This window comes from Peromyscus leucopus, chromosome 1 (genome assembly GCF_004664715.2).
Source record: "Peromyscus leucopus breed LL Stock chromosome 1, UCI_PerLeu_2.1, whole genome shotgun sequence".
NCBI lineage: Eukaryota > Metazoa > Chordata > Mammalia > Rodentia > Cricetidae > Peromyscus > Peromyscus leucopus.
Genome location: NC_051063.1, coordinates 31,326,423 through 31,354,398, shown reverse-complemented (window position 1 = coordinate 31,354,398; position 27,976 = coordinate 31,326,423). Strand labels below are relative to the sequence as shown.

Genomic DNA, 27,976 nt, shown 5'->3' with positions numbered 1-27,976 from the left:
CTTTAAAAGAGACTGGTAAAGAAAAAAAATGGAAAAAAAATTCAGTAATAAACCTCCTTAATCTAATGGCTTTTTCCGTTGCCCACTAAGTTTCCTCACGCCCGCATGCAGTCGCAGTTTGATTATTTTTCCCTTTGCTTTTTGTTTATTTATTTTTTGTTTGTTTGTTCTTCCTTTTGCCTTTTATCATTTGCAAATCTGCTAGCCGTTTACTGACTCTGCCTGCTTCCATGCCAAGCTAGGAGCTTCTAACACTTAACAGCTCATCTCATGGCCTGTTTACCCTGTCTTCCCTCTTAATATTAATGAAAATAGATTTAAAAAAAGACAAACTTCCCAAAAGCTGCAATATCCCAATACCCACAACCTTTTTCTTTCTTTATTTCTTTCTGTTTCGTTTCATTTTGTTCTGTGTTTATTTGTAGCTTTTTTTGTTTCTTTTCAAAACTGTGGTACTCAGAAGAAAAAAGCATGTGATGAACTTAACTCCTTCCCTCGCTTTATTTTCTTCTTTGAGAAAAAGAAAATTGAGAATTAAAAAAAAAAAACAGAAGTAAACAAAAAGAGGAAAAAATAATCGAAAGAGCATGTTCTTGCCTATGGCCGTCCTGTGGGCGGCTAGAACTGGATCTGACCGTCCTTGATAAGGGATACTGCAGCTTTATTTGCAACAGCTAATTTCACAAGTTGAATAAGTGTGATTTTTACCTTTTTTTTTTAATAATTAAAGAAAGTTTTAAAAAAGAAAGAAAGAAAAATCAATATTTTGCTGTTAGTAACCCGGTCTTTGATTTATTCCCTTTTTTATTTTTATTTTTTTCTTGTTTGTATCTCTCTCCCCCTCCCTCCCTTCTCTCTCTCTCTCTCTCTCTCTCTCTCTCTCTCTCTCTCTCTCTCTCTCTCTCCCTGCCTCCCACCTCCTCCTCCTCTGCTCGCTCCTTTCTTGAACTCATTCAGACCTGAGCGCTCCTAAGAAATGCCGAGCGCGCTTTGGCCTTGATCAGCAGAATAACTGGTGCGGCCCCTGCAGGTGTGTATAGTCTCCCAGATCCGCTGTGCTGGTTTGCAGCTCTCTCCTCCTCCCCCCTCTGGCCTGTTGCTTTGTAGCTTTGTGTGTGGATCATAGGAAATACCAGGGAGCGGGGACACTGCCAGTGTGTGAGCTCCACGAGGGATGTGCTTGTCTGCCAGCTGCTGCTAGCCAGAATGCCACTGTAAAACAGTGTGTGCCTCCTCAGGCCGAGACTCAGGCTCCGGCGTGCCCTCTACCAGGGAATGTTGCCTGCCAACCCCCTTCCTCGTGACTGCCCAGGATGTGCTCATCCTGGCCTAAGTAGAAGCCAATGACGTCACCTTCTCCCCTCCTCTTCTCTCTCTCTCTCTCTTTTTATTTATTTTCCATTGTTTTTGTTTTGTTTTGTTTTTTGTTTTGTTTCTGGTTGTTGTTTTCCTTTGTGTGTATGTGTGTAGTATGTGTGTGTTTATTGTTTTAGTTGATTTATTTTTTGGTTTGGCTCACAGAAGCCTCTTCCTTTCAAACCCTTGATGAGGGACGATTGTCGAGTAGAGCCCAGATGATGCAGAGAACAATTAGTGGAGATCTCACATCCGACTGAGCACGACCCACCATTGTGTTGTATTTTTTTTTTGTGTTTACCTTATGCTAACAGATGCAAATACTCCAAAGAAGTGTCGGGCACTGTTCGGGCTTGACCGACAGACTTTATGGTGCAAACCCTGCAGGTACATGACCATTCCGAGGCCTTGGGAACAATCAAAGCCTTCTGTCCTTCCGCTACTTAGTGGGTCGATTTATTTTGCCCTCATTCGCATCTACTTTCCCAACATCAATAACTAATAAACTCTCATTCTTCAGATTTTCCTTGCTAATTTCATACCGTTTCCTTTCCCGTCTTCCCTCCCTGTTCTTATGAAGAACATGTCCCTGGTGGCAAGGGCTGACAGCCATGACCTTAACACACGAAGACAGGCACTGAGGCTCCAGCTTTGAAAGCCAGCATCCTGGAACTGGCCAGCCTAGTGAATGACGCAGAGTCTTCGCGTCATCTCCCGGGCCTGAAAGAGTCAGAACTTACACTGGCAGTGGTTGCATTCCGTGCACTTTGTTAAAGGTGTCAATGGAAGCTCATTGGGGCAGGCTTCTTAAAAAAAAAAAATCCTTTTTTTCTCTCTCTCCTCCCCCCCACCTCCCTTTGTTGTTTTATGTTTAAAACACTTATCTGTATGGAGGAGCTCGTTAGCTGACATTGTTTTACAGTGCTGAAAAAGAAGCGTGGCATTGAATGGCGTGCACCAGCTAACAGCCTGTGGGCAGCAAGGCCTGCAGCGGGGTACTGCAGCATTGCCTGCCTGCAGAGCAAACAGTCCACTATGACTATATGCAGGCGTAGCGTGGGTCCCCGCATGCGTCAGATCAGTACAGAAGAGTCCAAATTGCACCCCATGATCTGCCTGCAGTTTTCCCAACTCAGGGTGCTGGCAGAGAAGGTGTAGGTACTTTCTTCTTGGTGGAGGGATGCGCTCTAGTACCCATCTCCTTTCCTTTCCTTTTAACGACCACCTTTGGTTAAATTTGTTGTTTCTTTGTTCTGATACAAGCAGTCTTTGAATTTGGAATATTATGATGGTAGGTATCTCAACACCCCAAACACACATCCCTGTTTGTAGTGCCTCCCACGTCACCTGTCCCTCTTCTCCATCTCCTTGCCGTGCTCCGTGTCTAGACGTTAGATCAGATGTTCATCCCATCACATGCATGCCCACGAGTCTGCTGTGTCTCCTTCTCTGGTGCCAGTATGAGAGATTGCTGACCACACAAGACCCCAGGGAGTGAGGGCCAGGGATTCATCGCTGACGGAAAGCTACACAGATGGCCCTGTGCCCCGGCGTAGGGGAATTGGGCCTTAGACAGACACCCAGCAGCAGAGCAACTTCCTGTGAGCGGACAGCATTCAGAGATGACAGATCTTACAGAGCATCTCCAGGGACTTCATGAGAAAGCTGTAGAAGGATGCTAGGTATTAAATCAGGGTGGGCCAGGGAGGTCAGGGACCTGCTTACCCTCTGTAGGTAAGAAGTTGGTTAACACTTTGTGAATGCCCAGGGTAAGACAGTAGAACACCCTGGTATAGCAAGTCATAATAGATCTGTTGCCTGTGCCCCACAGTGAGGCTGGTACCAGTAATGGCCTCATAATCTCTTTCCTGAATGTTTACTTATAAACTGTTGCTGCAAACTTAGCCTTGGCTGCTTTGTAAGCTGGTACTGACATTAACAAGGATAGACTATGCCCACCTGGCCCTTCCCCACCCACCAGCCTCAAATATAACCAACCCATCTTTGCTTAAATCCATGGTGGGTTATCTTCCTCCAACCAGAAATTTCTTGGTATTTTTCCCACCACCACCAACAATAACAATTTTTTAATTGGGTTTTTATTTTGTTTTGCCAGATTAAAACCTTGTGGCCTCTTTGTCCTTCCGCAGCTTGGTTCTCTAAAACACACATTGGGGGCTGACTGTCCATAATGCAGCATTTCTGAAACGCCCCTGGACAGAGGGCATGAAGTCCAGCAGGCCCCTGACACTACCCAGTCTTCTTTCTGGCCTCTGTCCCTAGGAAGTACTAGCTGCCATTTTTTCTTCTGTCTGGACATTTTTGTTTTTTCTTTTTGCGCTATAAATGTTTTAGCAAGCTTATTCCTGCTGCTGGTTTGAGGAGGACCTTCCAAAATAGGTTCAGGAAACACCCTTAGAATTGTGTCCAGGAGAAGCTACACATGGCTGCTTACGAGACACCTCTAAAAGGGGGCAGGCCACAGTGTGGAGCTTGAACAAGGAGTTACTGATTCCCCTTCTGTAATGAATTATTGCACCAGGTAGGGGACACTGGAGGGTATCTCGAGCATGCAGGGAAACATGCTGGGCAGATGCACACCATGCAGGCATGGCGGCAGGGGCAGCGGCCAGTAATTGACAACCCAGACGCTGCATCCACATGGAGAGTTTATTATAACAGAGAGATGAAGAGAAAGAAAGAGGGAGACAGAGAATGAGAGAGAGAAGTTGAGGGTGCACACTTCCTGGGAGGAAAAGCAGAAGAGAGAGAGGAAGGGGAAGAGTTTTTCCTTAGAATGAGACGGCACCAAGGGGTGGGACTTCAAGGGGTGGACCAGAATATTAACACCTTCCCCAACTCTTCCTTTACACATTGCCATAATCACACTGAGGTAGATGCTAAAATCAATAGGACATTCAGAAAACAAACAAACAAATTCAACACACACACACACACACACACACACACACACACAAAGTGCTTGTGAAGGGAGGCATTTTTTGACCCATCGATGTGTGTACCCCAGCTCCCTTTGGCTCAGCCAGCCCTACTGGGGGAACATCAGTCCACCACCATAATCTCCCAGTCCTGTGTTCTAATGCTCCCCACACAGCATTTCCGCATGACCTGGAGAGGAGAGTGGGAGGGGTGAGGAGAGCCTTAGCAGTGCCCCTAGCGGTCAGGACTCGGGTTCTGTTTTATTTGGCATTTAAGGACGTCCTAACCAGACTGTTTTGAGCCCACCAAGTTGCTTCCCTGTCTTCTTGCCCCGCCCTAACCGAGCCTGGAATGCTGCTGCTGCTTCCCTCTGGCTGTCTCTCCCTCCCACCTCTCCCCCTCCCCCCTTTCTCCCTCTGTTTTGCTTTCTCCCTCCCCACCCTCACCTTCTTTTCTTCTTCCTGTTTTCAAAATGCATGGAGACCCTAGTTTGTGAGCATGCTTTGATCTGCAGGCTAAGGTGATTTAAAATGGAGGGGTTAAACTGTTGGTTTCATCCCTGGGAGGGGAGCAGACCCCCAGTCTGCACCAGTCTGTCCAGGGAGAGAAAGGAAGCCTGCTAGACAGGCCCAGTCCCGAGGCCACTTACCCCAAACTCAGCCTCTGGGAGGCAGGGAGGACTGAGCACGCCCTCTTCTGCACTTTTCTCCTTTCCTCCCCTCCTCCCACTCTCCAGAGCCCATGCCCCATGCCCCCTGCTCTGGGCCTAGACCAGAAGAACTGATAGAATGCAGCCCCATCCTCGCAAATGCCAGAGACACTGTCCCACGGGGGTTGCGGTCACATAGGCAGTGTCTTGGAGGTTCTTCCGTGACCTGTTGCTGGCCGTGCTCACACACTTGGTTTTGGATGGCGCAGACCCACCCACCATGGTTCTGATACTGTATTGAAGTCTTTGGATGAGCACATTCCCAAGGCTGAATTGTTTTTACAGCATTAGTGGGTTGATCCCCGGGATCACTTTTCCTACTAAGTAGGTTCCATCAGCCAGCGATTAATGGTGGGCAAGGCTTTGAAGTCACTTGCCTGATCTCTTGAGTTGGTTTTTCCCACCTTATTCTTTGATAAGTCAGAAAGGCTCTGAAATTCTCCTTCCTCCTTCCTACACAAGTGGGTCGTGGAGAGAGGAGACTATGGTGCTGGTGTAGGGCAGATTTGGTCTTTCTGGTTCAGACCCTGATCCCCAGGTCCCTCCTGCCCTCCTTCCTGTCACTTCTCTGTGACTAGCTTGTGCCATGCACTCGACTTCCTGACCTCAGCCTATGACGGGCAGGGCACCCCTGTGTACCATCTCACTCGGGACAGCCTTCTCACTAGGAGGTGGGGAAGCCCCAAATCTTTAAGGGGAAAAAAAAAACAAAGCCAAAAATATTTAAAAACAACAACAACAACTTTGAATCTTAATTTTGTCCACAACCTGCAGGCCATGTCAACCCAGTTATTCTCGCACTTTGGAATCATTTTCTGTTTTTCTTCTTCTCCCCTCCCCTGCCTTTGTTTACTTTCTTCTACCTGTTTTTTGGTGGCTCTTCTTTCTTTTTCTTTCTTTTTTGGTTGATTTTGTTTTTTCAGTTTGGTTTGGTTTGGTTTGGTTCTCCCCCTCCCCTCCCCTCTCACCTGGTTCTGACCTCTCGATTTGGTGTGGTTCGTAACAGACAAGCCCCAAAGCTCTCTGGGAACCGCTGCCTCAAGGTGGTGGTGCGTTAAAACCTTTAAGCCTCTGCTAACGCTGCCTTCAGCTATGTGGGCTCAACAGTCAGCATTCTGAGAGTTTCATATTGATAAGAGGCCACTGGGGAAGGAGCTTTCTTTCTCTTTTAAATACACTCAGGCATCGCTGGAGACTGGGGGTGGGGAGGGGGGGAGATCGGGAGGGCGGGCGAGAAGATGTGGTGGGAAAGGAAGGTCATTCTAAGCCCAAAGAAAAATAAATTATGTTAGTCTTCGCGTAGATAAAACCACGGCCGGTGAATCTGTGCCACCCTGTGCAGGTGACCTCCGTTAGTCTGTTCACATATATTCTGGAAGGAGTGGGACCCTTGGGTGTCCGGGGAGGGCAGGCCGTGGGCAGGGCACCTTCTTTGCCAGAGCAGCCGTAGACATGGGAGCCACACAGCCCCCTGAAGTTACTGCTTTAATTGCTCTGTGCCTGCCTGGCATGACTTGCAGGGGACACCCCTTAGGTGACACCGTCTTTTCGTGAGCATTAGATAACTCTCTACCTTGGCGTCTTTGCCCTTTATTCACAGATAACTCTCTCCCTGTTTCTAGGAGAAAAAAAAAGTGCGTTCGCTACATACAAGGTGAAGGCAGCTGCCTCAGCCCACCCTCTTCAGATGGAAGCTTACTAGACTCTCCTCCCCCGTCCCCGCATCTGCTAGGCTCCCCTCCCCGAGACGCCAAGTCACAGACTGAGCAGACTCAGCCCCTCTCGCTCTCCCTGAAGCCCGACCCGCTGGCCCACCTGTCCATGATGCCGCCGCCACCCGCGCCCCTGCTGGCTGAAGCTGCCCACGGCAAGGCCTCCGCCCTCTGTCCCAACGGGGCCCTGGACCTGCCCCCTGCTGCCCTGCAGCCACCCCTGGGCCCCTCATCGCTCGCACAGCCGTCGACATCTTCCTTACATTCCCACAACTCTCTGGCTGGGACCCAGCCCCAGCCTCTGTCTCTGGTGACCAAGTCTTTAGAATAGCTACGCCGCGTCCACCGCCCCCTGCTTGATTGAAGTGTTTCCTTCCGGTTCTTGGTTTGCCCCACCCCGCCCCCGCTTGGAAAGCTTTTGTTTTGTACTCTTCATTTTGTGCCACTGTGGCTACATGAGTTGATGTTTATCGAGTTCATTGGTCAATATTTGACCCGTCCTTACTTCACTTTCTCCTTTTAAATATGTAGATGAGAGAAACCTCATGATTCTACCAAAATTTTTATCAACAGCTGTTTAAAGTCTTTGTAGCGTTTAAAAAATATATATATATACATAACTGTTATGTAGTTTGGATAGCTTAGTTTTAAAAGACTGATTAAAAAGCGAAAAGAAAAAAAAGAGAGAGAAGCAGTTTGGAAGCACCCTCCAGAAGGAGTTGGTTCTGTATTATTTGTATTAAATACGAGCTTGCGAGCCAATCACTTTACATCTCGGTTTTTAAACCACGAGGGCACGATGGATGCAGTGCCGTTTCTTTCTTTTTCTTCCTTTTTTTTTTCTGTGTGAAACGACTTTTATTGTGATGTTACTTGTTATTGTTTAAATGTACAGAAACAAAGGGTTAAAATGTGTTAATATACCTTGTTCCATGGTGTTGTTCTTTTGGGGGCAGGGGGACGCTACTCACCATGAACGGAATCCACGCTGTTGGACCAGTAGTATTTATTGCTTTAGAGGTTGCTTGCACCTGTACGTCCGTCCCTTTTTAAGTATGTTTTTCTTTTTTTTTCTTGAAACTGTATAAAGTCCCTCCCCCTTAGCATAAGCATCTTATATATAACAACTCATTTGTACAAGGTTTTTAAGTTTATATATAAAATGTGTATATATTTTTTTGTTTCCTTTTTTTGGCTTCTGTTTGTTTGTTTGTTTATTTCTGTGTAAAACCCAGATGCCACCAAATGGACAATAATAGTTGCATTAAGGATCGGTAGCATTAACAAAAGTTGCTTTAAAAGCCATTATGTAAAACAAGACTTGAACATTAGTGAGAGAATCTTAGCAGCTGTCTGAGCAGCCGTGGGAACCGCCCTGTTTCCCCCACCTCCTAGTCAATTGCCCTGTGCTCTTAGAACATGGACTGACCGTGTGCAAATCTTTTATGTGCCAAAATTCTCAGTGACTTTAGCTTTCTCCCTCTTTTTTGATGCTGTACTTTCTGTTCGCCATGTTTTGCTGTGACGTTACATAGATAGATTTGTATGTAGTTTTAATGTCACCTATAACAAAATGTGTTTGGTAGCAGACTGTCCAGAAAGCATTTTAAATGAAGAGGTCTAAACCCTTAAGGGCCAAAAATTCTGTATATTAGATTACTCTTAAATGAAAAAAAAAGAAAAAAAGAAAAAAAAAACCAGCTGCCGCTTTTATGTACGCATATTACATACAAGTAGGTGGTGAACTTTAAAAACAAGAGAACCTAGGCATGCTGATGTTGTAAAATGCTGTACAAAGCTGGGACCTGTCCTTCAGTGCCATCGTAGTTGACATGAAGCGATTGTAAAACTGTCTCCGGTTTTCTCTGGTTTATTAAAATGCTAACTATAACATTTTTTTGTGAATACTTTGAATGTTCCCTAACAGTTGTGATGTTAATGTTCTGTTTGATGCTTATTCCAAGTTCCTTTTGAATGGTTTGGAAGCCATTTTTGTAATGAATAAATGTCCATGCTGTATAGTATCCGTAGCATGCCATTCTGAATTAATAAAAGCAACTTAGTATGTGCAGAGAAAGGCTGGTCACTTGCTTCTGTGATTTGGGGTGGTGGTATCTCTTTTGGACACTGAACTTCCTCTGGAGGGAGATGGTGTAGGTAGTCTGCGGTGGTGTGTGGTCTTAAAGCTTCTTGGCTCCCTCTTCCCACCCTTGGTGAGTGTTGGGTGTGCTGTGTCACCTGGTTTATGTTATGTCTCACTTGCAGTGAAGACTCCTGTATGCAAAGGAACTTTTGGGTGTTTTCTTCCATATCCCACTGTGTCACAGTAAAGGAACAAATGATGCTACTTTGACCATCACTTACTCATAACCTGTTAATTGCACAGTGTGAAACAGAATTTGATTCTAGAAAGTGTGATTTAGTTCACCCAGAGTGTACTTAAGGAATAGTGGGTACCACCTGAGGATGGTGAATGTGAGCGTGTCTTGACTAGTCACTACCTGAGGGAGGGAGGCAAGGATACAGGGTTCTGGTTTATGTAGCAAGCATTGGGCAAGCACCTTTTTAGAACATTGGCATCCCGTTCACATAGCTGTGCATGGAAGAAAGTGATTTGCACAACTGTGCATGTAAGGGGTCTTGTTCTTCAGGGGACCCATGTTCTGGGCTATCTCCTGGAATGACTTCAAGTTGGTCACCATCACTGAGGAGGGAAGATCTTTGCAGTGAAGATCTTTCTGTGGTCACTGGCTGTCTCTTCTCACTTTTGGGTGGATAGAATATTTATTGTCCATGTGTCTAGGACCTCTGTGCCTTCTGAGGGTAGCAATTTCAGCCATCCCAGGAGCCCTTCATGTAGCTGCTACTTAAAATCAACCATGATATTGGGTCAAGAACTTTCAGGACCTCTGCCTTGCCTGAGCTAGCTGTGGGTGATAGATTCACAACACGCCCCCACGGTTGGGCACTTGGTCCAGCGGACCTAGACACTTCCGCCTAGCCAGTTCTGGATCAAAATAGCCATTTCCGGGCCAAGGAGTCTTGCATGACCAGGACTCCGTGGCTTTGCATGGTTGCGTAAGAGCGTGCAATGCAACCATGTGATCTACACGCATTTGTGGTGATCTACACGCATTTGTGGAGTAGCCACATCAACCTGTGTACGCATGCGCCACCCAGCCTTTATAAGCCAGCGCCATATTCCCGGCTTTCTTCTCCACACATATGTCTCTTCCACAGGCCTGAACACTCGTCTGTCTCTCTTATCTTAATAAAACTCTTGTTAGTGGATTCTGTCGTGTTTCGTGACATTTCCTCGCAGGGTAAGAGCACCGCAAAATAACTAACAGTGGTCTGTGAATTTTCTGTATTTTGTTTTTGTCCGGCTTTGTACTCTGGTAAGGGAATGTCTGATTACCCTTCCCTACTGTATTCTGTATCCAGGGACCAGATTGACCTTTGAGAACAGAAATAAGAACATTGTGTGCTATTGGTGGCAACGTGCCAACTTGTCCCTGTGCTTTTTCTCATTAATCCTACCACCGCTGGCGGAAGACTCCCCTCTGGCCTCTGCCTTATTTCTAACAATGGATTGAGAAATACAATATATCTTGTCCAAGGCCACAGTTGGTGTGTGTGGGGGGGAATTGGAGGGACTTCAGTGGAGACCTGGCTTCAAGCCATGTTCTCAACACCAAGTTAAACCTTCACATGCTCGAGATGTCCCTTCTCCCTGCTGAATATAATAGGACAAGCCTTCCTTGCTTCGCCTGAGCCTACCTCTGCCTCACCCACCTGTTCACTCTCAGGAAATCCAGCTCACAAGAGAGTGAGGCTTCCCTGAAGCATTGCTGTTCTTGCTGGGGGCTCCTCCTCAAGCCTCCGCCTCGCTGTAGACAGCACTTCCTCATGGCCCCTATCCTGTGATGATAGGCCTTTTTTCTGTGCTCTTGCCCCCCAGTCCCCACACTTTAGCTCACTAACTACCACCACCCAGTGTATTATTTCCTCTGGAGGCTCTAGAGCACATCATTCCCCATGCACAGCAATGCTGACATTTTGGAGTGGTGCATTCATACTTGCAAGGCCTTGTCCTGTGCAAAAGCAGTTTATCATCATTCCTGGCTTCTACCCTATAGATGGAAGCAGCACCCACCCTGTCCCCATCCCTCTGCCCCCTGACAATCAGGACAACCAAAACTATCTCTAGACATTCTTAAATATCCTCTTGGGGGCCAAAGCCACTCCACCTGAAAATCTTTTTTTTAGAGAGCCCTCCAAATGGACAGAAGCATGACTTTCATGTTCAATGTTGTGTACAAAGGTCCTGGTCACCTGATAGGTGCCCCATGTGTTTTTGATAAAGGAAAGAAGGAAGGATATGGTTCCTGGTGTTCATGTGGGAAACAGGATGGAGACTGATTAATACTTCTGTTGTGTAGTCCCACAATGCCAAGGGTATTTATTGGTGATGGCCTCAGCCCCTTAGCATGCTGGACTGTGAAGAAGTAGTGTGCCCCTTACAGATGTCAGGAGGAAGGGCAGTCCCTTTGTTTTTAGCCACCCCAAGGCATATTCCTTGTTAAATTCAGACTGGGGTTCACTCTGCTACTTGCTTGTGTGCCCTGCGGTGTTTGAACTGTACTAAGAGCTCTCCCCATGTGTCTCTTCTTCTGGGCCATCAGGAATCTAGTCTCCCAAGTTCGGGACCCAGTCCTGGTCTTCGATCGTTCCTACTGCAGCAACTTGAAGCCTGCCTACCTCAAGTTTATTTCCATGACTTGCTTGCCATGTCATGTCACGTTCCATTGTGTCTCTGTCCCCAGAGTCACTTCTCATCTCTTGTAAGGATACATGTGATTTTACTCCAGGCCCATTTGATATGCTATCTTTAGATGCTTAACTGTATCATGTGCTGTATATATTTGCTGTAATGTTTTAACACAAGCTCTAGCTTGTGTGTGTTCCTTTTTGTGTGTGTGTGGGGGGTGTTGGTGGTGGTGTTTGGGTTGATCGATACAAGGCCTTGGCTGTGCGACTGCACCTGCTCTGGTGTGCCCCATGTAGCATGCTCCCCTCCCCTCCTTCCTCAGCCTCCCCAGTACGAAGATTGCAACTGTGCCCCACAGTGCCTGGCCACGTGGGTGTGTGTTGGGAGAGGCCAGCACTCAGCCCACTTTGCTGACCCGAGGGTGCCTGCTGGTTCTGGATGCACTTCCTCTGTTAGTGTGGTCTGGGATTACCGTAGCAGGTGCTTTCCTATGGCAGATACTAGAAGGTTCACTTCTGAGTCCGATGACTCACGTATGTAGTTAGAGGGCCTTTCTTCCTGATTTGGGACTTCAAGAGAAGCAGCAGCTTGAGGCAGGGGAGTGGCTCTGAACTTAGAGCACCCTGCATCTGATTTTATGTATTCCCTCATCCTTCTTTGTCCATGTTTCTCCAGCCCAGTGGTGACAGTCATGTTCATTTCCATAGTCTTACTTGGAAGATAAGCCACAGTGTATTAGGATCATGGAAGCCAAAAACCAGTCTTTCATCCGCCTTCCTTATCTCCTTGGGATTCTGTGAGTCCAGCTCTTCACAGCCCAGTTAGAAACCCTCAGAAATCTAGATACATAGGGTTGCATGCGTGTGACCCAGGGATACCAGCCTCACTCATAGTGTTCATTAAACATGGAATGCGACAGCCCTCTAAGAGTAACACCCCCTCTTTAGAAGGTCTCATCCCTGGATGGTGTGCTTTTTGCAGTATAAATGAGTTTTCAGTTAAAGCCTTTTGGAAAGACTCTTGGGTATCTGAAGACTCTTGCAGGTGGCACCAGAGGACTGCAGACCAGAGCAGGGATCACTGAGGAACTGGGGGAAGATTAGATTTTCTCAAGCATTTCCAGCTGAGGTTACCCTCTCCATCTCCCACCCAAGGGCTAGGTGAGCATCCCCAGGCCCAGAATAGAGGGTAGACCCGAGTTAGTATGTGTCTGGCAGGCAGCACTGGTAAGGTCCAGCTGGGACTTTTTAGAGCTGGCCTCTTGTGAGTACACTTTGCATGAGTTGTGAGTGAGCTCATCATTCATTCATTCATTCATTCATTCACTCATTCATCCATGCCTCCAATGACTATTTCTTGGACACTAATCTGTGGTGGTATTGTGTTCACCAAAATATTGTGTACCTTAATAAACTTATCTGGGGTCAGAGAACAGAAAAGCCACTAGTTAGGCAGTGGTAGCACACACCTTTAATCCTAGCATTCCAGAGGCAGAAATCCATGTGTTCAAGGATACAGACAAGCATGGTGACTCATCATGCCTTTAATCCCAGGAAGCAAGCCTTTAATCCTAGGGAGTGATGGTAGAAAGCAGAAAGGTATATAAGGCGTGAGGACCAGAAACTAGAAGCATTTGGCTGGTTAAGAATGTGGCTGGTTAAGTATTTTGGGCCTGGTTAAGCATTTGACTGGTTAAGCTTTCAGGCTTTGGAGCAACACAGTTCAGCTGAGATTCATTCTGGATGAGAACTCAGAGGCCTCCAGTCTGAGGAACTGGTGAGGTGAGATAGCTGTGGCTTGTTCTGTCTCTCTGACCTTCCAGTGTTCACCCCAATAACTGGCCTCGGGTTTTATTTTATTAATAAGAACTTTTAAGATTCCTGCTACTCTAATCTGCACTAAGGCTGGTTCTAGGCAATGGCACGTGTCTGAATTAAGCCAGATTGCTCCTCTTTCTTCCTCTCTAGGTGTCCTCTTGTGTCGTCTTACAGTACATACTTTGGTTTATAGGGAGACACAAGAGGACAGGCTAAGATCTGGACTCGCATTTCTCATTTAATCTTCAACAACAGAGCAGGTGCCAGTGTGTTCATTTGATAAAGATAGAAAGTCAGGTTTAGACTTCATCAGTGTCCCTGAAAGGACCTATGTGGAAACAGTAAGTCTGCAGTTTGATCTGAGTCTAGGAGCTAAACACCACGAGATCACCTGTGTTAGCAGCACAGACAGCTGAGTAACTGGGCAGAGACAGGCCGAAGGGCTGACTTGAGCCACACCTGGAGAGAGGATTTTACTGAGCCCACCAGGGATGGGTCCTTCCCCAGTTGTTCACAAGAGCATACAGAAGTTACTTGTGTTTCTCATCCTTGGTTTCTGAGTGAAGAGGAGGAGGGAGGAAGACGATGATGATGACATTTGACTGTCACATGGATTGAGCCATTTTTGGACTCAGCACTAGAAGTTAAAGAATCTTAGAAAGACTGGAAGAGAACGAAGTGCATGTTTTTCAGTATTGTCTATTCACATCATATAGTGTTTTTCACATTATGGGTTGTAAGCCATTGAAGGTCGGGAGATCAATGCAATGCATCAAGGTTAAAATTTTTAAAAGCAACATAGAATGAAATAGAAAATAGACTCTTTTGTCATATGTGTTTGCTGCATTATCTAAAGTCTTCCTTACTGTGCTGAGAGTAAAAAGTGCAAAAGCCAAGTCTGAACAATAGAAATAGCTGTAATACATTAAGAAAAAAATAATTTTAATATATAAAATGCAATATCCACATGTAGAAAATACAATTAATAGAAGTTTTTTGATGGACAGATTATTAACTTATACTAGTATTCTCTCAAATGGTTTGTTGGAGCTCTGGTCCTGTGGATTCTACTTGGTCAAACTGTTGGGACATTTCATACTATGTTTCCCCTTGTAGCTTCAAAGTGTTCGCTAATTAATTATGCCTGGGCTGGGGAGATGGCTTAGTGGGTAAGAACCCTTGCTTTATATGCAGGAAGACCTGTCTTTGAATCCCAAGGACCCACATTAAGATCTAGGCAGACATCTGTAACCCCAGCACTAAGGAGTTCCGTGACTCTTAGGAGCTTGATGGCCAGACACCCTAGCTCAGATAGTGAGTTTCAGGTTCAGTGGGAACTCCTTCTCAAGGGATCAGGGGAAGAGTTCTTTAAAAGAAAGATAGCTGAGATCCTGCTCTAGCCTCTACTTGGGTGGACATGGACCCACCCACCCCTACCCCACCCCACCCCTCTCTCTCTCTTTCTGCTTTAGACTCCTCTTTCACTTTACCTACATTTCCCAACTGTAACTGACCATAGAAGATTTTTGTAGAGTAAAATGCTTGTTAACTTCTTTATGAATTAATATTCCTTGAAATATGTCTTTGGATATATAACCTTTTATGTGCATATTAGCTCTTTCACCTTCTAGCAGTTCTGTGTTTTCTAGTGAAGAAACAGGCTTAAGTTAAATAGAGCCTATTTTGTCAAGTGTATTTGTCAACTACTCTGCAACAACACTACATAACACACTATCTCCAAGTCAGAGGTCGACTAGGACAAGTGTTTGTTTTTCTTGCTTTTGTCTGTGTGGCCTGTGGCTCTGATGGCTGAACTTGGCTCTATGATGAGTTGGGCCTGCTGTGTCCAATGCATTGCTTTATCTAAGGCTTTGGACATTCAACTCATTGCCCTAAAGTTACAGCAGAAATGACTGTCTTCAGACTCTGTTTGAAATCCTAACAGTCTTAATTCTGACCACATTCCTTTGTCAAAACTAAGGTTACTCACACATCACCAGGGTGCAAAGTGTATCCTGCCCATGAATGGAAGAACAAAAATGTCAAATGGCACAAGGCATGGCTGTATAATTCTATAAAGGAGGGCTAACTAGACATGAAAACAGTAATCTACGCATCAATCAGTCACCTTTCACACCGTATTTAATCCTTCCAACAGTTCCTTGAGGTAGCTGTAATTACTGTCCCTGTTTTATGCACAAGTAAACTGAGGTGTAGAGATTCAAGTTCTGTTTTGGCAAGCACCTGTCCAGCACAGCGTTGAATAATAGGCTTGGGAATACTAGCTTCCTTATCTTTCTTCTGAACTCACAGAAGAACAACCCCACACATATTTCACCACACATCTGGTGGCAGCTGTATGTTTTTGTAGATATGTGTTATCAAGTTAAGAAAATTCCTCTCTAGTCTCAGCTTGCTAAAAGCATTTATCACAAAGTCATTTAGAGAGACAAAAGACAAGCCACAGTGTATCAGGTGTCTGTAGCATAATGACACCACAGAGGACTTATGTGCAGAACTAAACTCAGAAGAAAAGCAACACCTCAAAATTGAGACTCAATAATTCACAAAAAAAGGACGATCCAAGTGGCATATGGCTCACGCTAATACATGACCATAGTAGCTTCATTCATAAATGGCCCCAACTGATACAAGCTAACTGTCCATCTACCATAGAGTAGATAAGTGAATTCTAGTCAACAGGAAACTGATGGGGAGTTCTCATACAGTGCCCAGAGACTCTCCTTTCTCTTAGATCACCCATACTCTATCCCATTCAAAAGCTTCTGGTGGTTTTGATGAGTGAGAAGAGAGAAAGGTATTTAGGTTTTTGTGTGTTCTAGAGAAATAAGAGAACACTGAGATGTGTCTATCCCATGGTCTGTGGAGTGAGGTCTGAGAGGAGAGACCCCAGGGCTGTCATGACAAACTTCTCCTAGACTACTATGGCCCTTCCACTAGAAATGGAATGATGAGGAATTTGGGTGAATTTCTCCTAGTTCTAATGGTAGTGTTGGCCACTCCTTAAGTAATAAGACAACCTATGCACTGCCTACTTCCTCATCTACATTCTCGTTGTATTGTGAGATCAATCATGGCTGGAAATTTTCATCAAAATGCATACACAGAATGAGGTTTTTGGAATAGCCTCTAAGAATGGGTAAGAAGCGAAGACACTTGATTTCTATTAACAACTTTCAGATAACGTGTGTAGAATAGCCCCGTGGTGTTTATATTTGCTTTATGGAGTGCAAGTTTGAGGGGGAGGGAGGAATAGGAAATCCTAGATGTATTAGTGACTTGAAAGTTGCTCCTTGGTGTCAGGGTGTACTTGGACCTCACCAATTCTTAGACATCGTTGCTGTGGGCAAATTTATTTCCCTTTGGGCCTCAAAAGTTGAGCTAATGCCAGCCTTGGGGCAGGAATTCCAGGAGACTTTCTAGATAAGAGGACCTGCTCTCAATAAAGTCTGACTGTCTAGTTTCTAAGAGCTGGGAAGATGAGCCAAGGGAAACCAGAGCCTGAGAAAGGGCTCCAGGGGTATCTCGACTGAAGCTACACACCAGAATGCAACAAGGTCTAGGTTAGACACACGCTTCCTTGCAATGATCAGGCATCTGTGTAGTAGCTTCTGCAGATTCTCTCCTGGCTTCCTCTGATATGAAGAATTCGACTCCTGAGGATATCTCTAAGATTTGATCCCAATCTTGGGTGAATGTCCAGGTTTGAGGTCTCCAGTGTGAAGTTCTCAGAACCCAGCGGACATCTGTTGGTGATCCCTCCAGAGGGCCGGCCACCATGCTTAGCTTCCGGGTGTCTCACCTTGGTATTAGAATGCCAATCCTAGTTCCTTCACCCAGGCAAGGAGCTGAGAGCCATCAGCTGCCCAAAACCTGGCAGATCTGGGATTATTAGACTTCGGTCTCCAGGGACAGTTACTATGTTTGTTTTTATTGTTATTACTATTTTGTAGGATTACAGAAAGCCCCTTTCATGGATTATCTAATGTATTTTGAGCATCTTAGCCCCTCTCCACAGTACCTTCCTTCTTCTCTCTACCTATTGCCACCATCAGTGTAGAGTCCATTAACCTGTGAATAAGAATCTTATGAAGAAACAGAGTCCAAACATTTTCCTGAGATCTGAGAAATGCTGTTACAGTGAGTCCAACCTGGGACACTGGTTCGTTCTGGAGAAATAGGGATGTTTCGTATGGTCGCTGTGTTCCATTACTGCTACCTCCTAGCATTTGGTGGGATGTTTAGCAGCCAGGTGAGCAGAGTCCACAGGTTTTCACCTTTGGTTTCAGGAGCCACGCAAGGCCTCACCTGGCAGCCTAGATGAGGGTTAACTCCACATCCAAGGCCAACTAGGATTGCAATAGCTGGCAGCTGCAAGTTGAGGCCAGGTAAAGACAGGTGAGGGTAAAATGGGCCTCTGTAGGGACCAGGCCCAGCTATCTGGGGGCTAATGGCTACAGTTCACTGAGGTGGCACTGGCAGGACTCTCCGTGCCTAGGGCTCAGCCTTTGATGAGTTTGGCCTGGGCAAGGCTGGGTCTGTTTTCTGAGGGAGGGGACCTTGCCCAACCATACAGCATCCTCCTGTCCAGCCTGTGTCTCCCTTCCCCCTTACATAATGGCACATTATACAACATCGCCAAGCAGGTGGTATTTTTAAAGACAGCAAGTGAGCATTTTTTTGGCCTAAATTTGGGAACGAAACAGATGGATTTTTAAGGCGCTGGAATTTTCCTATGAATAGTAACCCTTGTTCTCTCTCTTAAACACAGTTTCTAGACCACCTCCAGCAACCAATCAGCACCCTGTTATTTAATTATAACAAAATTCTTAGCTCTGTCTGCTGCTGCATGGACGAGTGGGGGGCACTGGATCAATTTCTGGAGCCAGACTGACTTGCCAACAACAATTTTCCTTTTCCCAGAGGGCCGTGGAGGCCTGGAGCGGGTTCCAAGTTCCTTCTTTCCCTCCTGCTCCGGGTGGGCTCTGTGACAGCAGTTGAAAAGGGTTATAGAGAAGCTGATAAAGGCTGGGCTTGTTGCAACCCTCCCTGACAGCCCCGACCCCCGCGCCAGTGAGCTCATGCTGGCCTCATTACGGCTGGTGCCAGGTTTTTTCCATTAACAGGTAATTGAGTAGAAACTAAAATAAGGGAAGTTTGTTTCATCCCTTGGATTTTCTTGCTGGGGTTTGAAAGAAAAACACTTTAGCATCGTTAGTGGACGAGTGTCCTTGAAAATGTATTTATGTTTTCCGAGTGATTTGTTGCTTGGTAGGTGTAATTAGCCCATTCCCTGGCCCCTCCCCTCCTTGACGGTACTTTTTAAGGGCCACTGTGTTCAGAGACTTGGAGCTGCTTTCCTGGGCCCCAGGCTGGCAGCACCTTGTGTTAAGAGTGGATAGGACTGCCTTGCATAGTTGAGTTGGTAGAGCAGAGGGCTGTAGATGGTGGATGGCTAAGTTTGTACAGAGTAGATGACTGAATTTCCCCTCTCCCCCATCTTAGAAGCACACACACACACACTGGTAACTCAGTAAGAGCAGCCTACTATCAGCATTCTACCCAGAATGCCCTGCTCTCACTTGGTCAGCTCCACCCTTGCGGACTTTTCTTTCTTCTGTGTGCTCTGGGTAGACAGCCAATGGGGCAGGAGGATTTGCCTCTCCTGGTGTCTTTGCAGCTTTCTTTGCTCACAGGTGTAACTAGAGTTTTCCTGCCTGGCCCACAGTCAGTACAAATCTTTGTCACCCGCCAGTCCCACAGCCGCTCAGACCCAACCAAGTAAACACAGAGACTTCTATTGCATACAAACTGTATGGCCGTGGCAGGCTTCTTGCTAACTGTTCTTATAGCTTAAATTAATCCATTTCTATAAATCTACACCTTGCCACGTGGCTCATGGCTTACAGGCATCTTCACATGCTGCTTGACCAATTTATTGACTAATCAGAGTAATTTGACGTGCAGACCATCCAACAGCACACAGGGGCTGATGTCTCTGTCTGTCTAGCTGCCTTGGGTTCCAGGAGTCTCAGCCTTAACCTGCAGCCCACCTAAAGTTAACACCACAGCTCAGACCAGTTCAGGTTGCACAACCAAGAGCCAGCCCTTAGGCCAAGTGAAGGGAGGGTTAGTATTAGAGGTGTGGCTCTGAGTCCAGGGACATCTACACAAGTACTCAGGGCCTTGTGTCTCAAGGCCAAGCACCAGATGAAGGACACATGGTTAGAGATGGGAATAGAGACAGTTTATTTAAAGAGAGAAAACACTTCTGAGGAGGGGCTGGTGAGCAGAGGGAAAAGCTGGAAAAAAAAAAAAAAGTGCTGGACCGCAAGCCACAGAGCCCTGTATAAGATACTCACATAGAACCCGGCTCTCACCTTTGCATATCGGGAACTATTCCTGAGCATGCTCTGTTTCTCTTGTGAAGCCCAGGTCGGGAAGGGCTGAGCCTGTCTTTGGCAGCTAGCCCCTCCTACCTGTTGATCTTGATGTAGCTTTCTCCAGGCTTTGTTCCACTTCTACAGCTAGGATGAGGAATTTGCGGCTTCTTCTGAACCCCTGGCACAGAAGCCTTGCTGAGTCAGGTCTCCAGGAAGTTTATGATAAGCAAATTCGTATTTCTGAATTCATTTGTCATTTGAACAATGACATTAGTAACTATTATTTGCATGTCCCTCTTTTGTGCCAGTGGGGAGGGGAGGTTGCCCCCTGACTGGGGAGACAGACAAATGGCAAGCCAGTTCAAGGACCACTTGGGATTTTAGCAAGTCCACAGAGACATGCACACGCTGGGTAACAACCACCATGGGTTAAAGACAGCCCCTCAAGGAGATGGTAACTTACTTCAGGGCTGAAGATGAAAGTCAATCCATATCTGCTCATATTGAGTGCCTGAGGCCATTACCTGCAGACCCTCACATTCCATCGCTGAGGGCTTTAAATAGCTCTGAAAGTTAAGGTATGAAGGGCCCACAGAGGTTCACGTGCTGTGAGGCTGACCCTACATGAAATGAAAATGAGTAGGTAGACTTTTAAGAGGTGGAACACAGATCATCGGATCATTGGGGTAACATGCCCAGCAGAGATTAACCCTTACTTTACTAGTGTATTAGGCCTTTCAGGACTGGATTAATTCCCTCAAAAGTATGTTGTTGTAGCATCAGGCTGTCTCATGTCCTTGGGCACTTCCACACTTCACAATCACCCTTTCTTCATGCAATGCAGTCAGGACTCCCTCAATAGCCCCCAGAATCTGCTCTTCAGCCTTTCCCCTCACCTTTGTTATTAAATAAACCTCTTCTTTTCATGTAACATTTGAATGATTTCTTTGAGAATTTCATACACTGTATCTTGAGTATATCCAACTCCCACTTCTGCTCCCAAATTCCTCCCAGATCTACCCCGTCCTCCTTATCCCCCTCCATTTCTCTGTCCATTTTCTAATAACAGATATTCTGATATAGCAATGTTGTATCTCATATGGACCCTCACAGTCTCCTAAAGATTGGTTAAAATTCACTTTACCAATGTTGACACCAAGATCTGGATCAACTTACTTGGGGCGTGATAATGGGGCAACTGGAACCGAGGCCCCCAGATCCACATGCCTGCTCTCTTCCTTAAAAATAGCAAACAAGCATTATCTTTAGGTTATTTTCAGTTCTCTCTCTCTCTCTCTCTCTCTCTCTCTCTCTCTCTTTCTCTCTCTCCTCCCCCCCCCTGTGTCTGTGTGTGTGTGTGTGTGTGTGTGTGTGTGTGTGTTGCGGAAGTTTCTCTGGTCCCACTCAGAGGCTTATATTAGTTACAAACTGTATGGCCTGTGGCTCAAGTGTCTTGCTAGCTAGCTCTTATAACTCAGCCCATTTCTATTAATCTATGTATCACCACATGTTCTGTGTCTTTCCCTGTGTCCTGTTACATGCTGCTCCTTGGAGGGCAGGCTGGTGTCTCCCCACCCTGCCTTTCTTCTCTATCTCTTTTTGATTTTCCCGCCTGGCTCCATCCTGCCCTGCCATAGGCCAATGCAGCTTTATTTATTATCCAGTGGGAGCCACACATATTCTCAGCATACAGAAAGACATCCCACAGCATGTCTGTGTGTGTTTATCTGTGGGTGTGGGTGTATGTCTGTATGTGTGTCTGTCTGTCTGTGAGTGTGTCTGTGTGTCTGTATGTGTCTGTGTGTCTAGGCTAGAGAAAAACTTCAGATGTCATTCCTTAGAAGTCACCCCCTTTTTCAAGACAAAAATCTCTCATTGCCTGGAGGTCACTGATTGGCTAGGCTGATTGTCAAGTCACAGGGATCCATCTGTCTCTGTTTACCCAGGGCTGGGATTAGAAGCATACACCATCATGGCCGCCTTTTATATATTTATAAAATACGTGTTTTGTGGATCAACTCAAGTCCTCTTATTTTCAAGGTGAGCTCTTTACTTCCTGAGCTTTCTCCCTATTGCCTTAAACACCCTGCCGAGCTGAGCAGCCCAGTCCCCACTTGAGAAAGAACCCCATAGACATCTGAACTCTGCTTCTAGATAACGGACTCATCCTCAGCACCTCACTGTCCTTTTCTCCAGATCACAAGCCATCGTCCTTATGTTGCAGGGCTACTGCGGCAACTGTCTGAAATTCTGTCTGTCTCGATGTGTCCACGCTCTCTGCCCTCTGCTGCTGCCATGGCTAACTGCCTCCTTTGAAATTTGCCCCGCTGGGCTCCAGCCCTTCTTCCTTCCACCCGTGTCTCCATGGGTTGTGTAATGTCTACAGTCTTTGTTTCTCTACTGTTATTCAGGTCAAACCCAACATCGTTCCTTAGTAGGAATCTCAAGTATTTCTTTCCCTTGGCACTTGTCTTCTGGTCTCAGCAGTTGACACTTTTCCAGGGTTCAATTGATTTCATCTGCTACGAATGCCGTAGCTCCTCACCGAGTGTGGTGTTGTGTTGAATGCTGAATTAAAAAGAGCACTGGAAGGGGAGCCCTGAGCCTACACTCAGAGCTGAGCTGTGCTGAGCAAGTGGCCTTCATCCCAGAGGTGTCTTGGGTTAATCCTTCCTGTGAAAGGCTTCCTGGTTACACTTGTTGACTTCACAACAATCAAGGGTGAATGAGAAGTGAGCTTGAAAGTGCTTTGCAGAGGGGAAGCCCTGCTCTTGAGAGCGAGATGAGATGGTGCTGCTGTGCCTTGTTGTATGGTACTTTCCCAGTGACACCTCCCAGTGCCTGTGTTTACCAGGCATGGTAACACACTCCTGTAATGCCAGAGTCCTTGGCACCTCAATGTCTGCTGGGTGCTTGATGTGGTGGACACATGCCTGCAATCCCAGTGCTATGGAGGCTAAGGTAGGGGCCTCCAAAGTCCAAGACGAGCTTAGGCCGCATATTAAGACCCTGTATCAAAACAAACATAATTTTTTTTTAAAAAGGTAGTGTCCACCACATGCCTAGAATCTCAGAATACAGCTTTTCCCCTTACAATCCAAAACCAAGGAAAGCAGGTGCTTTGTCAAGGGTGTAAGAAAGTTTGAGAACCTTGAAGGGGGCAGACACCCTGAGAACTGTGAGAGTCAAGGATGACAAACCAACCAGGAGAGCCAGCAGTTGGTCTTCTTAAACCCACCAGCATGTGTCTCTGTTCTGCCTCTGGATGTTTGTGTATACAAAGCAAACGCTCTGCCATTCAGCTGCCTCCCCTGGTCACTGTGGGAGTGACGACTCACCAGGCCAGCTAGTCACTCTGTGTGTCACTCCATCCACCTCCTTTATTCTCTCTCTGTTTCCATCCATCAGACCTAGGAGGCAGCCAGCAGGTTTTAGGACCACGAGGCCAAAAATGTCAGCTTCCTAAGAGCCAGCTGAGATAACTCTTAAGAGAGAGAACTCTAAAGGTGGACTGAGTCTGAGTCCAGCTGAGTAGTGTGAGTCACACTCAGGGACTTCCTCAGCTGGAAGATGGGACCACTTGTTCCTGGGAGCTCAGAGGAGAGTCAGTTACTTATGTCAGAGGTCAGTAGTTCGGGCCTGGTCTGTAAGTCCTGGCAATTGTCCTTGTGTCTGTTGCCTTACACATTCTCAAGGAGGGGCAAGAGGAGCCCTGAGCAAGGACAGCCTCTGAAGAGGGGCTAGCAGTTGCCTATATGATGTGATTGTAGATGTCCCCCAGACTTGGGTGCAGAGCTTCTCCCAACACTGACCTTCCCCAAAAGGATCAAGTTGTGTGGCCTTAGAGGTGATTCAACCTCTATCCATCCTTGAAGTATCCAGAGAGAGAGAGGCCAGGACAACACAGATGAGATCCTCAGAGCCAGTCATTGTCCATCCTCCTTCCTGTCTCTGAACCCAGGACAGCCCTCAGAATCAAGTATTTGGCCTCAGGATAGTCTCATTAAAAGCAGACATTGGGGGACTAGGCAGGTGGCTGTGTGCCGTGCCTGCTGCTCAAGCATGGGGTACTGAGTTAGGGTCACCATACTGTGTAAAAAGCTGGGCACAGCAACACATGCCTGGAGCCCCGGGTGCTGGAGACAGGACGGTCTTTGTGAAATGTTGGTCAGCCAGTCTAGCCAACTGGTGACCCTCAGGTTCCGTGAGGATGATGTCCTCCCAAATAAATGAACAGTGCTAAGAAAAAACACCTGGAGAAACCCTACAGCTTCTACACATATGTGCATATATATATGGAGAGAGAGAGAGAGAGAGAGAGAGAGAGAGAGAGAGAGAGAGAGAGCAATGAAAGAGATATCTTGATAGAGGGAGCTATTATGGGGTTAGAGAGAAACCTGGTGCTAGGCAAATTCCCAGGAATCCACAAGGATGGCCCCAGCAAAAGTGGAGAGGGTCCTTGAACTGGCGTTCTCCTGTAATCAGATTGGTGACTACCCTAAGTGTCATCTAGAACCTTCATCCAGTAACTGATGGAAGCAGATGCAGAGATCCACAGTCAAGCACTGGGCTAAGCTCCTGGAGAGCAGTTGAAGAGAGGGAGGAGGGATTGTATGAAAAAGAGTGGTCAAGATCATGACAGAGGAACCCACAGAGACAGCTGATCTGAGCTCATGGGAACACGTGGACTCTGAACTTGACAGCTGGGGGCCTGCATGAGACCAACTAGGCCCTCTTAATGTGGGTGACAGTTGTGTAGCTTGGTCTGTTGTGGGGCCCCTGGCAGTGGGATCAGGATCTATCCCTGTGCATGAACTGGCTTTCTGGAGCCCATTCCCTAGGGTGGGAGACCTTGCTCAGCCTTGATGCAGGGGAGGGATTGGTCCCATCTCGACTTGGTATGCCAGACTTTGTTGACTCCCCAAGGAAGAACTTACCCTCTTTGAGGAGTGGATGGGGGTGGGGTGGGAGGAGGTGGGGAAGAGTAGGAAAAAGGGAGGGAGAGTGGTTGGTATGTAAAATGAAAAAAAAAATTTTTAAATAAAATTTTTATAAAAAGACTTCTCTCACAATGGCCTCCCCAGCTCTGCTGAGTCATGGCCATCCAGCAGTCCCACCAGATGGAGCTGGAAGTTCTTAACCTCTGAAGGTTTGGTCATGTTTAAATTGGGAATTTGATTTGCTTTTGATCTGCTCTGCAGGAGAGAACTGGTTGGCTCAGTAATAAATTATGTGGAGCCTCTTGAACAAATACAAAAATGTTCAGTTATCTCACAAACCAGTTTTAAATATTAAATAATTCAAACTTACAGCCAAACAAATACAGCAAAGGTAAAAACAGCCCAAATTCACCACTTCCTCCCTATTTACTGTTAGTCTAAGACAGTGGTTCTCAACCTGTGGGTTGTGACCCTTTAGGATCAAATGACCCTTCATAGGGGTCACCTAAGACCATCAGAAAACACAGACATTACATTATGATTCCTAACAGTAGCTAAAGTACAGTTATGAAGTAGCAGCGAAAATAATTTTATGATTGGGGGTCACCACAACACAAGGAAGTGTGTTTAAGGGTCACAGCATTTGGAAGGCTGAGAATCACTGCCCTAAGGTCCTGGAGCTCCGTCTGCTCGCTGTATTTGTGTGGCGGGAACATCACATAATGGCGTGCTTTTCTCTTCCCAACTCCATGTGCAAAGGTAGCTGGACACACAGCAGAGTCATGGGGTCTTCTCTCCACAGTGCCCGGACACTTGGTCACCAGAACCAGGGTCAATGAAAGAAGTCACTTTCTCTCTGACAGAAGTCACATGAAGAAAGGAAAGAGATGGAATGAGAAGTCATTTTGAAGAAAAACAAAAAAATGCGAAAGCACTAACAACTTCTGAGCATCTTGGCCCCACATTCATGCATGAGTCCACCCACTCACGCAACTTTCTTTCTAAAAGAAAATGTGTCAGGAGGAAAACCAGTTCTGCTTCCAAGACTATGTGATTTGTGTGTGTGTGTGTGTGTGTGTGTGTGTGTGTGCGCGCGTGCGTGTGCACGCGCGTTGGATATATATATATATCCCAACTTGGCCATTGGGATCCTTCATTCCCATCTCTATCCCCTCCCCTCAACTCCCCCCCCTTCCAGTTTACCCAGGAGATCTCATCTATTTTCCCTTCCTAGGGCAATCCATGTGTCCCTCTTAGGAGTCTCCTAAGATCTGGAGCTGTGGATTGTAGCCTGGTTATCCTTTGCTTTACATCTAATATCCACTTATAAGTGAGTATATACTGTGTTTGTCTTTCTGGGTCTGTGTTACCTCACTCGAGATGATTTTTTCTAGTTCCATCCATTTGCCTGCAAATTTCATGATGTCACTGGCTTTTTTGCAGCTGAGTAATACTCCATTGTGTAAATGTATCACATTTTCTTTATCCATTCTTCAGTTGAGGGGCATCTAGGTTGTTTCCAGGTTCAACCTACAGACTGGGAAAAGATCTACACCAACCCCACATCTGACAGAGAGCTGAGCTCCAAAATATATAAAGAACTCAAGAAACTAGACATCAAAATACCAAATAATCCAATTAAAAAATGGGGTACAGATCTAAACAGAGAATTCACAACCGAAGAATCTCAAATGGCTGAAAGACATTTAAGGAACTGCTCAACATCCTTAGCCATCAGGGAAATGCAAATCAAAATGACCATCTTACACCTGTCAGAATGGCTAAGATCAAAAACACTGAAGACAGCTTATGTTGGAGAGGATGTGGAGTAAGTAACACTCCTCCACTGTGGGTGGGAATGCAAACTTGTACAGCCACTGTGGAAATCACTATGACGGCTTCTCAGAAAACTAGGAATTAATATACATCAAGACCCAGCTATATCACTCTTGGGCATATGCTTAAGGGATGCTCAATCACACCACAAGGACACTTACTCAACTGTGTTCATAGCAACATTATCTGTAGTGAGTGAATTCTTAACAATCTGGCTAGGTTCTCCGGTGACAGTTCTTACCAGTTTTCATTCAAATTCAAGGGGGTGGGATGGTTGCTCTTGTTTCTCCACCAGGAATCGCTGATTCTGAGTCCTGTGACGGCTGCATATTTTACCATCAACCGCGAGTCAGATCCACCAGGACCTCTGCACTATTAACCCAAACCGGAGTCCAGGGAATCTCTCAGCAGAGCGGAGCCTTCCCTTTGCTGGCTTCCGAAGCATTCTGCATGGACAGCATCCACCCTGCATGTTCTGCCACTGGCGCTTCCGTGGCTGCCAGTGTGTGGATGCGCACTGACTGTACGTGCATTCTGTGCCGTGTCCAACATCTTCCAAAGAGGCCTGTGCTTGTCCTATCTAAGTCTGGACAACTTCAGAAAGAAGCATATTTGCTGCTTGAGAACATTCTAGCAACTTTCACAAAGGGACTTTCCTGCTAAAAAAAAGTACTTAGAGGTTCAGGGAAGCCAGAATGGGGAATTCCACTTTGCTTTGGGGAAAGTGTGTGTGTGTGTGTGTGTGTGTGTGTGTGTGTGTGTGTGTGTGTGTGTCTCTATTCTTTGGCATCTTGTCAGGAGAGCAGGGCATTATGGGTAACCTGCACTGCAAGGAGCAAGGTCAGAACTGAAGCCCCATGCAGGCTGGTGACCATCCTGGCTCCTGGCCACTATGCTGGGACTGGACGTAAGAGGTGACCAGCAGGGAGCCCTTTGCTTTTAGTCTCCTATCTCCATGTCTCACCAGGACTCCCCTGGGCTTCTGCTCACTCTGAGAATGGGTTGGTGCATTATCCTGGAAGAAAGGCATCCTGGCTGAATGGGCAGCGTCTGTTTTCTGAAGGAGCACTCTGCTGCCCCATGACCACCTGGCTCCCGGGCCTGTGCCATTGTGGAGAGGACAAAGCTGACATACATACAATCCCATGACAGTCTCCTCTCAGCCCTTTTTTCTTTATGGTTGTTGTGATTGTGCTTCAAACACCAGTTCCTTGGGCTTGTTATTGCTGCTGAGGCCCTTTGGCCAAAGTGTGTGGGGGTTGCCTCTTCCTCCTGGCACCCCTTCACCCTTGTGGGCCCAGCCTCACTGCTGCTGTCTTCTTTGACAAAATACACAAAACCAATACTGACCGGTTAACATACATGACATCTTTAAACTTTAATCCATTCTCCTTCTCTCGACGCGGCGGGCTGGCCTCTGAGAGGTGCCCGTCCATTGTTCCTCGTCAAAGCCTTCTTGAGTGGGTTTCCCACTGAGTTGCTTTTGTGTGA

At 46.4% G+C, this 27,976-nt stretch overlaps 1 protein-coding gene across 41 annotated transcripts in view; it reads left to right on the top strand.

Annotated features, from left to right (window-relative positions):
* Positions 1 to 8,794, top strand: part of Tcf7l2 (transcription factor 7 like 2) — a 192,333-nt gene extending 183,539 nt beyond the window's left edge. For 12 of the 41 annotated variants that reach the window (XM_028875092.2, XM_028875106.2, XM_028875102.2 and 9 more), the window contains 2 exons: positions 958 to 1,030; positions 6,628 to 8,794. In XM_028875092.2, the coding sequence (XP_028730925.1) occupies positions 958 to 1,030; positions 6,628 to 7,048 (494 nt within the window). In that variant the 3' untranslated portion in view covers positions 7,049 to 8,794. Of the gene's footprint in view, positions 1 to 957; positions 1,031 to 1,670; positions 1,745 to 2,622; positions 2,648 to 6,627 lie in introns of those variants that run through there. The other 29 variants (XM_028875130.2, XM_028875124.2, XM_028875119.2 and 26 more) reach the window with 7 other exon arrangements.
* Positions 8,795 to 27,976: the final 19,182 nt, after the last annotated feature.